Source organism: Macrosteles quadrilineatus, unplaced genomic scaffold (genome assembly GCF_028750875.1).
Source record: "Macrosteles quadrilineatus isolate MER2022 unplaced genomic scaffold, UCM_ALF_1.0 Scaffold_6__1_contigs__length_79288215, whole genome shotgun sequence".
Classification (NCBI taxonomy): Eukaryota; Metazoa; Arthropoda; class Insecta; order Hemiptera; family Cicadellidae; genus Macrosteles; species Macrosteles quadrilineatus.
The window spans coordinates 55,773,103-55,787,122 of NW_026542599.1; the positions used below are offsets into that span (position 1 = coordinate 55,773,103).

The following is a 14,020-nucleotide window of genomic DNA, read 5'->3' on the forward strand; positions in this document are numbered from 1 at the left end:
GTTGTGATGTCTTGTTGTTAATTAACAAGCCTTGAGGCAGCACAGAGAGCCTTTATATATGTATATGCTTAGGCTATACGTATGTATAAGGTGTCTGTCACAACTTGTTCACTAAACAAGAATACTTGTTTGTGTACGGTACCATAACAACTACTACATGCGGCTTGATCTTATGTTTCGCAAATATAGTATCAGTGATTACCTCCAACTGGGCTGAGCTCATGTTAGGGCTAGCTTGTTGAATACCCAGAGGCCGCAAAATTACTAGGCCACCCAATCCTCAAGGGTCGTTATTGAGGTCTTCCTTTAGATTTTTATATTTGGAGGATTTACTCGAAACAGGTAAAAGACGAAACAGGTAACAGAAACATATAGAGACAGGACAAAACATGGCTCTAATTTGGCGGTAGTGTCGATTTTCCCTTGCATTGTTATTAGAAATTGTCTTGTAGGGTTGGAAATTGGCTGGAACAGAAGTCGATGAAGTAAAGAATTATAACCATAAGAATTATATACTGTAGACATATTTGATTTGGTTTGCTTACCGTGATGGGAGCTTGTTAAATATCCAAATTTGATGGACAAACCCTTATTTGTTTAAAATAACATTAGGCCATAGAAATGTAATTACAACATTAGCCCTAATTTCATTATTGGTCTCTATAATGAGACTACTGTTACTCATGAGTGATGACTGCTAGACACTTGGCAGATTGTATTTAACTATTTTGAGAAAGCTATCTTAAAAAAGCATGGCAACAACATGCGTTCTGATATCATTTCTTGTTGAATGTTTACTTTTAGGGTCTGTTTCTTTATCTACGGTGTACTAATTGTGTATTATACATAATTTTTATCTTTTTTTATTAATCTTTTATCTGTGTTCTCAGGACTTTGGTAAATATCCCTTGATGAAGAAACTAGTCCAGGATTACATCCAAGCGCTTCACTCACATAATGATAATGAAGATATATTGAATAAATTTGTTTCTAGGTAAGTAAAAGCTTGTATATGAATTGTCACTTATTTGATTTTGTGATTAAAGAAATTGTTTATAGTCTTTGCCATTGCAAATGTCAAAAGCTTTGTTTTTAATGTTTCCAAACATAGCTCTTAGCTAGCCTAGTGTATGTTACATAATGTAGCTCAAATCAAATCAAATCGTCTTCAGGGCCGGTTCTAGGAATTTTTCAGAGTTAAGCGAACACCCGAATCAGCGCCACTTAGGATTCCCCCACCACCCCTCTTTTTTATTTTTTTTTATCACAATTTTATTTACAATCTGTTCATTTTTTGAACATTCAGCAAATACAATAACAATTATTTATAAAACGTTAGTTAGTCTCTGTCCATTGGCAGATCTAACTTAAAAATATTTCAATGAAAAAATAAATAAGTAAATAAACAGTGGAAAATTAAATTGTTCAAACAAAACGTGAGCTTAGGTCCAAGACATGAATCCTTTTCAGCCTGTATATACTGGTACTGTTGTCCAAAAGGTTTAGAGCCAGGTGATTGGGGTGATTTTCAAGCTTCTTTAGATATTTTGTACTAAATTTGGTTATTTCCTCTTCAACCGTCGGAATTCTACTGTCCTTGAAGGATATTGTTATTAACATACCACGGGGCTTGCAGGATGAACCTTAAAACTGTTGACTGAAATCGTTGGATGATGTTTACATGGTGTCTACTCTCCGGGAAATTCGGGAAAACCGGGAAAACTCCGGGAATTGTATCTTACCTTGAAATGTCCTGGAAAACTCCAGGAATCCACCCAAACCTCCGGGAATCCACAGCTTGGTCATCGGAATCGTCGGCTAACCAAACACTGCCGCTTTTGTTGCCGAAATCGCGGGAGACAATTATCGGTGTCGCCGAAACGGCAAGATATCCTCACGGGTATTGGCACGATCGCGGGAGACGATTATCGGTGTCGCCGAAACCGCAGGATATGCTCACGGGTATTGCCGCGATCGTGGGAGACGATTATCGGTGTTGCCGAAACCGCGAGATATGGTCACGGGTATTGGCATGATCGCGGGAGACGATTATCGGTGTCGCCGATACCGCAAGATATTCTCACGGGTATTGCCGCGATCGTGGGAGACGATTTTCGGTGTTGCCGAAACCGCGAGATATGGTCACGGGTATTGGCACGATCGCGGGAGACGATAATCGGTGTCGCCGAAACCGCAAGATATTCTCACGGGTATTGCCGCGATCGTGGGAGACGATTATCGGTGTCGCCGAAACCGCGAGATATGGTCACGGGTATTGGCACGATCGTGGGAGACGATTATCGGTGTTGCCGAAACCGCGAGATATGGTCACGGGTATTGGCACGATCGCGGGAGACGATTATCGGTGTCGGCGAAACCGCAGGATATGCTCACGGGTATTGCCGCGATCGCGGGAGACGATTATCGGTGTTGCCGAAACCGCAGGATATGCTCACGGGTATTGCCGCGATCGCGGGAGACGATTATCGGTGTCGCCGAAACCGCAGGATATGCTCACGGGTATTGCCGCGATCGTGGGAGACGATTATCGGTGTTGCCGAAACCGCAGGATATGCTCACGGGTGTTGCAGCGATCGTGGGGGACGATTATCGGTGTTGCCGAAACCGCAGGATATGCTCACGGGTATTGCCGCGATCGTGGGAGACGATTATCGGTGTCGCCGAAACCGCAGGATATGCTCACGGGTATTGCCGCGATCGTGGGAGATGATTATCGGTGTTGCCGAAACCGCAGGATATGCTCACGGGTATTGCCGCGATCGCGGGAGACGATTATCGGTGTCGCTGAAATCATAAAATATGCAAACCTATTTTGCCGCGATCGATTGCCTGTGTTGACGAGACTGCAAGATATGCTCACCGGTATTCCCACGATCGCAGGAGATGATAGCTGGTGTCGCCTTACCTACTAGTTATACTGTTTTATTATGTTGTATAAAATATTTTCTTTGGAAAAGTTTTGTTTTAAATTAAAATAATCATAATAGTAATAATAAATTATTATTAGCGGGTTGCGATTAGTTGAACGGGTTCCGATAGTAGCTCTTAAAATTCAGGAATTTGTCTTGAATTCTCCTGGAAAACTCCTTGAATTTTTCAAACCAGGTTTAGTAGACACCATGTGTTTATGTTCGACATACTGGACGTTCCCCACAGTTGGATTCCATACGTCCAAATTGGCTTCAGGATTACTTTGTATAGTAATAATTTATTTGCAATGGTCAATTTTGATTTACTATTTAGGAGCCAGGAAAGATTTTAAAATTTTAAATTTAGGTACATTCTTTTATTCCAGATAATAACATAACATAACCGTATTTGTAAATTTTTTCCCAATAATTTTGGGAAGAACTTTTTTATAAGTCTTAGGTTAGAAGAATACTTGCAATGAAAGACTGTTTATTATTCGTATAAATTTAAAATTTTTACACTTTTACTCATCATATAAACTTTAGCAAAACCAAGGCCACATAAAAAAAAAAAAAACAGGCCGTAATACTCGTCAATCATGACGTCACAATAGAAGACGGCAATGACGTAATTAAGGTTATATTTTTGTTTTCCATGAAAAGATTAAAACAAGCAGCTGATCACAAACGGTAAACATTACATCATTGCCGTCTTCTATCGTGACTTCTTTGGGCTGACTGGACTCGCCACCAGATGATTTAAACAAAAAATCTACTCATTTATTTGGCTTTTTTTATCTTCCTCTTACAAATTTGCCTTACCCTTTTTATAATAAGTGCCAGACGTTTTTTTTTTCTGCCATTGTTTTCTTAGCATCGGCTCGCTAGATGTTTTACTCATTTATTCAGTTTATACTTTCTTCTTATTTAATGCGCTAAATATAAATTAAACTTAAAACACTTGTAATCATTCACATATCAACAATCATGAATCATCAAAACAACGCCATTACGATACCGATACACGCTAATACACTAAAAGAGTGCAATACACGTAGTGCTCTGCTCTAGGATAAGAGTCAGAAGGGAGGGAAGGGAGGGGGAAGGGGGAAGTTTCTTGCTGTGACAATTGGCGCTGCGCGCTTGCTTATCTCATCTCGAGCATGAGTGAGTCGTGAAATGAAACCCACAGGCGCCGCTCTGTACGCTGCCTAGCGTCAGCCCACTACAAAATCGAAACTGCAAATGGCATAGAGTCCTTGAGTTGTATAGTGCTTTACAAATATAGGTACACATTTTTCAAGTGCTGTTGGTACAAATAGAATTAATGCCTTTATTGTGGTATACTTGAACTCTGAGCGAAAATAAACAAAATTACGTTGTTCACGTAAAAAAATTGTTCCGTTGGCGACACGGCGCCACTTTTTCGTGGCGCCATATGCGGCCGCGTAGTTCGCGTATGGGTTAAACCGGCCCTGATCGTCTTTATTTCATATTGTACATAAACCAGTACATGGAATGGCGTTGACAATGGTGACAATGCTATTACAATGGTTGACAATGGCAAGCAGGTTGACAACGGTAAATAGGTAGGTTTATATACTTTTAAAATTGTCAATCCTAGATTTGTCTAGGGCGACTAGTTTTAAGTTTGAATAAAACAGTTCCATTTACAAGCCTCTTATCTTCTTTAAATTATTTGAACACATTGTCTTAGCCAATACACAAGAATACAACATTATTAATACAATAAAACATGGATAAACAAAAAAGAATTCACTTGTTAAACTTTTATGTTCTGACTTTGTGTTCTATCATTAATTTGGCTTTCCTATATACAGTGTGTGTTTTAAATGTGTTCCCTCCCTACTTTTTTCTACATTTGTTAAGATATCAACTCCGGACCACGTAAGATCATTGTAGAGTAGAAGTAATTCATTTTGACCGGGTTTAAATTTTTGGACGTCATCTTGGATCGGCCCTTTTGTATACAAAGTTATTTTTTCAAATGAAAAGGTAGGGTTGTGACCCACCGTTTCAAACTAGATTTTTACGCTTAATACGATGCTGCAATTCGTTTTTAAAAATATTGATCCATTCTAAAGTTATGAGAACTTTTTATAACTTTATTTTTAGACCATTATAATATTTTACATTTACAAACTAAGGCCATAATCTCAAAATAGTGCTAGATAAAGATAAGTGGACACCACCATTCATTGTTGACCTATTTTCACTTGGTTATGACAGATGTATTTTTTCAGCCACCAGCCACCATCTTGGATCCGAAATGTGATAAATTATTTTAAATATGAAGGTGGTGTTACATGGGTGCTGTACCCATAATTTTGATCTACTTTTTTATGTTGAATTCATTGCCACAATTCGTTTTTCATTGTCGTATTTGGTTTTTGAAATATTTACATTTTAAATAAAATAATTGTAATATATTTTATCAACAAAGCTTGATAACAAAAAACGGATTGCGGCATTAAGTTCAGCATAAGAAAGTAGTACAAAATGATGGGTCACAAAAATGGTGGGTTCACAAACCAAGTGAAAATAGGTCAACAATGAATGGTTTTGTCCACTTATCTTTATCTAGCACTATTTTGAGATTATGGCCTTAGTTTATAAATTCACAATGTTATAATGGGCTAAAAATAAAGTTATAAAAAGTTCTCATAACTTTAGAATGGATCAATATTTTTAAAAACGGATTGCAGCATCGTATTAAGCGTAAAAATCTAGTTTGAAACGGTGGGTCACAACCCTACCTTTACATTTGAAAAAGTATTTTTGTATCAAATATGGCGGATCCAAGTTGGCGGCCAAAAATTTAACCCCAGTCAAAATGAAGTACTTACTACACTACAATGATCTTACGTGGTTCGGAGTTGATATCTTAAAATAAATGTAGAAAAAAGAAGGGGGGGAACTCATTTAAAACTCACCCTGTATGTAGGCTTACGTCTTTGATCAAAAGGGAGATTTTAATAAAAAAAAAACAATGTTTTAAGTCAACGTCAATCATGCATTACATTATTTTATAATAAATGTATAATAGGCTGTGCCATGTTTTTTCCTTGCTGGCTGTCAGTCATGCAGACACGTTGTGGCTCGCTGGCTTGGGCAGCCAGCCACTGCGTACGCTTAGTGTAGGCCTACCTTCCCCTGCTATCGTTCATAAATGCAGTGGCAGCCTGTATGATATCTGTAATCTATACTTATAAAATTCCAATATCGACTCACTAACTGATCTCAACATATCTCAAAAACTACAAGCCATAAAAACTCAGGAATTTGTATTGAGGTTCCAATCAACCTCTAGGTGTGCAATAAGAAACGTTTTCAAAAAATTTCATCAGAGCTCTGCCTCAGTGGCTTTTCCATGTTTCCATGTTATCCTTATGGGGAAAAGATTTGTTTACGTTTACATTTGAACACATGAATACTATTGCATCTGTACTATTAATTAAGGGAATAGCTGGTTATATTTTCCATGTTTCCATGTTATCCTTATGGGGAAAAGATTTGTTTACGTTTACATTTGAACACATGAATACTATTGAATCTGTACTATTAATTAAGGGAATAGCTGGTTATATTTTATTACATAAAATGAAAAAAAATTACATTATTTTCGTGGCTTGAAAAAATGTTTTACTGTATAACAGATTTTTAATAGTTGAATGAATTACAAATCAAGAAGTGTAGGTGCTAACTCAGGTTGAATATTTAACTTTTTAATATACATTTTCGTAAGCGAAGCCATGGCAGGCTTGGTAGTATGGACATACTGATGAAAGCTAAGAGAAGCTTGACATGCTTCTAATTTCATGGTGAGGTAGCCTCTGGATCACTAAATTTAAGCTGAATGGTTTACTGGCTTCATCAAGTGATCCTTCTTCAGTATTACACTACTATAGTTTCGGACTTGAAAATAAGTCCATCTTCAGGTTCACAAAAACGTCAATAGGTCATCTAACCAATTTGGTTAGATTTGTCGATACACATAAAACACATACACGAACACAAAAAACACAAAAAACGAATATAATATAGTAAAAACTGGCCAGTGTAATTAGTCACGGGGGACACGTGTGGCGACGCCGGAAGATGAGTCATGACTGCATGTCCACGTCCAGTGGATGACGTAAATGTCCCTCTCCTGTCCTGACCTTCCTTAACCTTGGTCCGTGTTATCGCCGTAGTCTCCGTCAGCTGATAGTTTCATGGCCGTATTGTAAATTATGTTTGACTCAAATGATAACTTCTCATTCAATACAAATTGGGGATATTGTTTGGACGATTTGTATATTTCATACTCTTCGATTGTGTTCATATAATGTCCTTTATTGCATGTATGAAGGATTTGCAAATTTGTATTTAAGTCTGTATAATTATGGTTTGAATCGATCAAATGATTGGCGTAAGCTGAGGTAGAATGTTTTTTAGGTAAATGTTCTTTAAAACGTTTTGAAAATGACCTTGAAGTTTGGCCAATGTAGAAGGAGGGGCAGTCATCACATGTGATTTTGTAAACACCAGTCTTATCTTTTTTATCGATAGGGTCATTGTTGCGGCTTCTTAGTAGGTTGGATAGTTTGTTAGAGGTTTTGTACGATACTTTAACATTGTTTTTTGACATTTCCGAATTCACAACGTTGTTTAGTGAGACGCCATATTCAGTACAGACATATTTCTTATCACTCACTGGATTTTTCGGAATTTTAGTTTTGTGTTTGTGTATTAATTTATCAATCAATGAACTGCTATAACCATTTGAGACAGCTATATGCTTGATTATTTTGATTTCATTGTCGTAGTTATCCTGGCTTAGTGGAATGGAAAGTAATCTATGTACGAAACTTTTGTATGCGGCGAGTTTTTGGCTATGGGGGTGATGGGATGATTCTTGTATGGTTTGGTCTGTGGTAGTAGGTTTTCTATATATTTTAAAGTCGAATCTGTCAGATAATTTTGTGATGGTTAAATCCAGGAAGTTGATAGTAACATTTGTTTCTTCTTCTAAAGTGAATTTAATGTTCTTGTGGATACTGTTCAGATATGTTCCAAACATGTTCAACTGTCTCTTGTTGCCTCTAAAAATATACTCATCTAAAATATCATAAAAATATCGTATCATCTACATAACGGAAGTAAAAAATGATTTTGTCTCTGTGTTTGTTGCGATCAGACCAAAGGTGATCATTTTCAATCTTGTTCAAAAATAATTCAGTTAAGATGCTCGATAACGGTGACCCCATTGCCATGCCTTCATTTTGTTTGTAAAACTTGTTTTCGAAAACAAAATAATTTTGTTTCAAGACAATCTCAGTGAGTTCTATGAGTTCCATTTGTGTATCTTTTGGCAATGTCGAGTTTTTGGAGAGATTATCTTTTAGAATATTCAGAGTTTCGTCAATCGGTACGTTGGTAAACAAATTAACGATATCAAAGGACGCTAATATGTTGTGTGGGTTCACGTCTATAGTAGATATGTTGTTAACCAAATCGACGGTGTTCTTTATGCTGTGGTTATTTTCTAAGACAGTTTCCCTTCTGATTATAGTGTCTAATTTTTTTGCTAATTTAAATGCTGGTGAAGGTGTGAAGTTGACGAGTGGTCTAATTGGAACATCTGTCTTATGAAATTTTAGGTAGGCCTCGCAACACAGGGGCTCGGGGGTTAGTGACCTTCAATTGCCTTATCTCGTCACTTGATAAGAGTTTGGTACTGGATGATATTGCTCTATTGATGGTTTTTGAAAATTTAGGTGTGGGGTCGTGGTTCAGGGTTTCAATGCCATTCTTTATTATGAAATCTTGGACTTTTTCTTCGTAATCAGAGTTATGTAAGATGACTACACAATTGCCTTTATCAGCTCTAGTAATGATGGAATGGTTGGCCTGGAGTTTCTCTCTAATAGAGGTTGCAGTTCTTCTTAAAGATTTATATTTAGACAGATATTTGTTCCGATTGTGTGGATTATTGTTTATTTTGTCGATTTTTCTTGTGATTATTGCCCTAGAAGTGTCCCTAGTCTCATTTGTGTTAAGGAATTTTACTGCTGTTTCGGCTTGTAATAGTTCTGATATCAAACTGTGTTTTTTATTGTTAGGGAAGTTAAAGTTGAGCCCTTTGTTGAGCAAACTCATTTCCTCATCTGTAAATACTATTTTTGTGCTATTGATTACCCTCGGATGAAAAACATGGTTGCAGGTTATGACATCTTTTAAAAATTGGGACTCAGTTAGGGCATTCAACTTTTTATTTTGAGTCTTCTTTTTAGACTGAACTTTTCTGTTTATTTGTGTGTCCAATTCATTGAGTTGTTGGGAGGAGTGTAAACAGTTCAAAATGTTCAAGATGCCTTTTTAATATAAGTTTATTAAGTAAATCTTTTTTTTTTGAGTAAAGACTCTTGATTTCAGATTTTATCCAAACAATTTGTGCTGTTTTCTTTGCTTTTAATGCGGCTCTGGATTTGTTTCTAATTTTTACAAATATGTACTTAGGGGTTAGGCCTAGTTCTAAGCATTTCTTGTTGAAATTTATGTTCTCAATGGTTTTAAATAACTTTAATTTGACGTTTTTGTAATTGTAGGCTAGTTTTGCTTGACATGCTTCTAATTTCATGGTGAGGTAGCCTCTGGATCACTAAATTTAAGCTGAATGGTTTAAGTTCCTGGCTTCGTCAAGTGATCCTTCTTCAGTATTACACTACTATAGTTTCGGACTTGAAAATAAGTCCATCTTCAGGTTCACAAAAACGTCAATAGGTCATCTAACCAATTTGGTTAGATTCGTCAATACACATAAAACACATACACGAACACGAAAAACACAAAAAACGAATATAATATAGTAAAAACTGGCCAGTGTAATTATAGTCACGGGGGACACGTGTGGCGACGCCGGAAGATGAGTCATGACTGCATGTCCACGTCCAGTGGATGACGTAAATGTCCCTCTCCTGTCCTGACCTTCCTTAACCTTGGTCCGTGTTATCGCCGTAGTCTCCGTCAGCTGATAGTTTCATGGCCTTATTGTAAATTATGTTTGACTCAAATGATAACTTCTCATTCAAGTTAGGCTAGGATTTTTATTACTGTAATTAATTTTCATATTTTTCATGTTCACTATTTTGATATGTTTTTTACCATGTATTCCATCTGTGATAATGTTAGAAATTTTGTTTTAAGTTAGGCTAGGATTTTTATTACTGTAATTAATTTTCATATATTTCATGTTCACTATTTTGATATGTTTTTTTTTACCATTCCATCTGTGATAATGTTAGTAATTTTGTCCCTCTATGTTCATTGTACACCTGTGATAACCATTAGCCTTTTTAAGAAAGACCCACTATTATTCATAATTTAAGTTTGCCTATTTTTAAAAAATTATTTTAAACCTGTTAAATGTTCAATAAGGGCAGCCTATATTTTGGAATTTTCATGTCAAATTTTAATAATTATAAGTATTGCATCTTATATCTTTTACAATAATAATGACGATGTCAATTACAATAATGTATTGTTTAAAGACTGAATAAATTACTATTCTACTTACTATTCTACTATTCTACTATTCTACTATACTATTCAATACAAATTGGGGATTTTGTTTGGACGATTTGTATATTTCATACTCTTCGATTGTGTTCATATAATGTCCTTTATTGCATGTATGAAGGACTTGAGGACGTGAAGGACATACTGGACGTGGACATGCAGTCATGACTCATCTTCCGGCGTCGCCACACGTGTCCCCCGTGATTAATTACACTGGCCAGTTTTTACTATATTATATTCGTTTTTTGTGTTTTTCGTGTTCGTGTATGTGTTTTATGTGTATCGACGAATCTAACCAAATTGGTTAGATGACCTATTGACGTTTGTGGGAACCTGAAGATGGACTTATTTTCAAGTCCGAAACTATAGTAGTGTAATACTGAAGAAGGATCACTTGACAAAGCCAGGTAACTTAAACCATTCAGCTTAAGAGAAGCTAGTGATCGATCACATCACTTATCAGATGTTGAAGATAGCTTCTTTGATGAGATTGTAACTTTCAATCCTATATTGAAATATGTGTCAAGGTAAATTGTTGCAAGGAAAAACCCGGCTGAAATGAGAACAAAAATGATATTAAACTATCCTACTAATATAAAATGTCCAAGTGAAAAAACCTAACAAAACCACTCTGCTAAGGTTTTGATTCCACTTGGTGATTTTGCCCAACCGAAAACGTCGTCCATAAAAGAGACCTTAAAGTTAGACCTAAGTTTTGTCGTATTTGCTGTGTACAGTGCTTATTTTGAAGGTTATTTTGTGTAGTTGAACTGTTTAAGTGGTGGACAGAGAAACTATGAGTGAAAATTTAAAAACGTACTTTTTCATGTCCCTGGCCTTTTACCTCGTAGATACTGGATTTGTAGTTTATTATTATGTGTTTTAATATTTTTTGGGACGAAGGCAACATGTTACACACATTTATTTGGTTTTAAATAGGTTCTAGGTATTTTTTTCGTATTTTTAAAGTCTCAAAATTCACGACCATGACGTGTCCCTATAGGGTACATTTTCCAACTTTCACGATGTTTTTAGACTAATTATTCATGCCGAAATATATAAAGCCATATTTTTATGTCATCAATAGTTATTAAACTTACAAAAAAGGAGCATATTATAATTTTATTGTCATTGCAAACTGACTACCATAACAAAATAAGTCTGTCCCTCGATTTGGCGTCACGACCATTTGGAACACGACAGTGGCAAGCCTAGCGTCAATTGCGTCAGTTCGTTTTAGAGACTAGTTCGGGGTGTACGTCAGGATTGTAGTGCCGGTCGTTTCGAGTTGAAAAGAGGAATTACAAGATCAATAAAGGCAAGTTTGTGTTTTTTGTAATTTTGGTGTGTCCATGACCGTACGCAGTCATTCGATGAAGTAGACACGGTGTTAATTTTTGTTTATAAGATATTTCAATTGCTAGATAAACCTAGAAGTCCACTTTGTATCCACGAACATAAGGTGCAGGGCTACCACCAGAACAGAGCCAAATAACACGTAATGTCACGACCAAAGTTTCACGACCATCGCGGGTTTTTTCACGACCAATCCAGCCTTATGGATTATACTGTGTTTGGTCGTGACAATAACTTAAATAACATTGTAAATTGAACACTTTAGTTCAATTGAAACACATATTTTTATTATAAATTATAACTAACAGTATAATTGAAGGATTGTTTCGAAAGATTTAGATTATTCCAGACAATTCACGAACGTACCGCTTGTCCCTGACCATCATGTTTATAATTTCTATCATAACAATTTCAAAAATTAAAATATCATCATATTTCAATGTTTTATACACAAAAGAAGCATACCTATATAAATCAAAACGATTTTTCGGGTCTCAGGTAAGTTTTTTCGGAGTTATACAAACTTAAAAGATTTTATTGGCTTTTTTTAAATTTTTTTAGTTTATTCTTTTTTTCTTGAAAGACTAAATATACCAAAAGCTTAGTGAGCTGTTTATTGTATAATTGCCATAAAAGTAAATTAATTTATAGCAAAACAACTATTTTTTATATTCAGTTTTATGTCCGTGATGGTCGTGACAAAAATTATTTTTTTCCAACAAAGATGCTCTATTAATAAAAAACCACAAAAGATATTGCGTTACCATGGACATTTTATGAAACTTCAAATGTCAATGAAATAAAGAAAATAAAAAAAGTTTCAAAAAACGGAACAACAAATTTTAAAAGTGCCTTTCCTGAAAACGTACGTTTTTAAATTTTCACTCCTATATGTCCAAAAAATTAAGTGTACCTTCAATCATCCTCAAGTAGTTTCTCTAATCAGAGGGTTAACTGCTTAATACTTTTTTTACTACTGTAAGTTACATGAGAGGGTTCTCCTTTTTTAATAGCCAGTTTCGACATTAATACTTCTCTAAGTTTTCTTTCCTTTTCATACTTGTTGAAAGACAAATCGCCCACATAGACCACAATAGTAACTCCTGCATTGCGAGGCATTAACAGAACACTTAAAAAGCCTCAAAGGTGGAAGCTGAGTTGTTGTAATAGTATATTACCTTACTAGTCCTGAAAATAGGTGTTTACCGGACGAGTGATTTCCATATGAGTCCGGTAAACACATTTTGGACGAGTGACGTACGATATTTTACGCCATACTACAAAATCTGTACAAATCCTTATATATTACCACCGACTAAAGGACTAACATCATTATAACTAATCATTACTCATCATAACCTCTAAGAGAGATTATTTTTTGTTTATAACCAGCACTCATTGCCAAATACAGTATAATCAGCTGGATGGTGTCCGGTAAAACTCATTACAGAACAGTAGTACGTATTGAAACCCTATTTGATTAAGCTGGTGACAAACAGCTGTTTTCTGAAAAAAAATCCTTATGTTGGAAGTTCGTTTAAACACTTTAGTGTGGTGTAAAATACTAAACTTCCAAACAGCAAGGCCCAACATAGGAAGACAAAACGTAGCGTTTTTTCATTGCAGACAAGTTGGATGTTTTATCGTAGGGTGTAACCCCGTTTTTATGTGTGTATTAACGAGAGCAATGTGTTCAAATAATTTTAAAAAGGTATGAGGCTGGTAAATGAAACAGTTGATTCAAAACAAGTTGCTCAAGACTAAACTAGGATTATTGACGTAAGGTATCTTATCCTAACATTGTCATAAGTCAAACCTGGTGGCAATAACAAACAAAGCTGATCATCATAATAAGAGTAGATTAATAATGATCAAATTAAAATATACAAATTTCAAAATTGCAAATATTAATTAGAAATATTTGAGTTGATTGGTACATTAAAAGATCAATTGAAACTTTCATCGATTTTTAGTAGGCAATTTAAAAATATTTTTTGTCTTGTTGATCTCTGTAGGTTTAGTGGGACCTTCTCTCAAAACTCAAAATCTGTACAAACTCTCTAAATCTAAACCCAAACACATAGTTTTAACTTAACATTTGTACGCATGTTTCTTGTTCGTTACTGCTCTCAAAAAATATTTGCAAATTCTAC

General features: G+C 35.6%; 1 protein-coding gene across 1 annotated transcript in view; it reads left to right on the forward strand.

Annotated features, from left to right (window-relative positions):
* LOC128996981 (C-Maf-inducing protein-like) overlaps window positions 1-14,020 on the forward strand; it is a 100,207-nt gene that overhangs the window by 63,675 nt on the left and 22,512 nt on the right. The window contains exon 10 of the mRNA XM_054422552.1: window positions 891-994. Within this exon, the coding sequence (XP_054278527.1) occupies window positions 891-994 (104 nt within the window). The remainder of the gene's footprint in view (window positions 1-890; window positions 995-14,020) is intronic.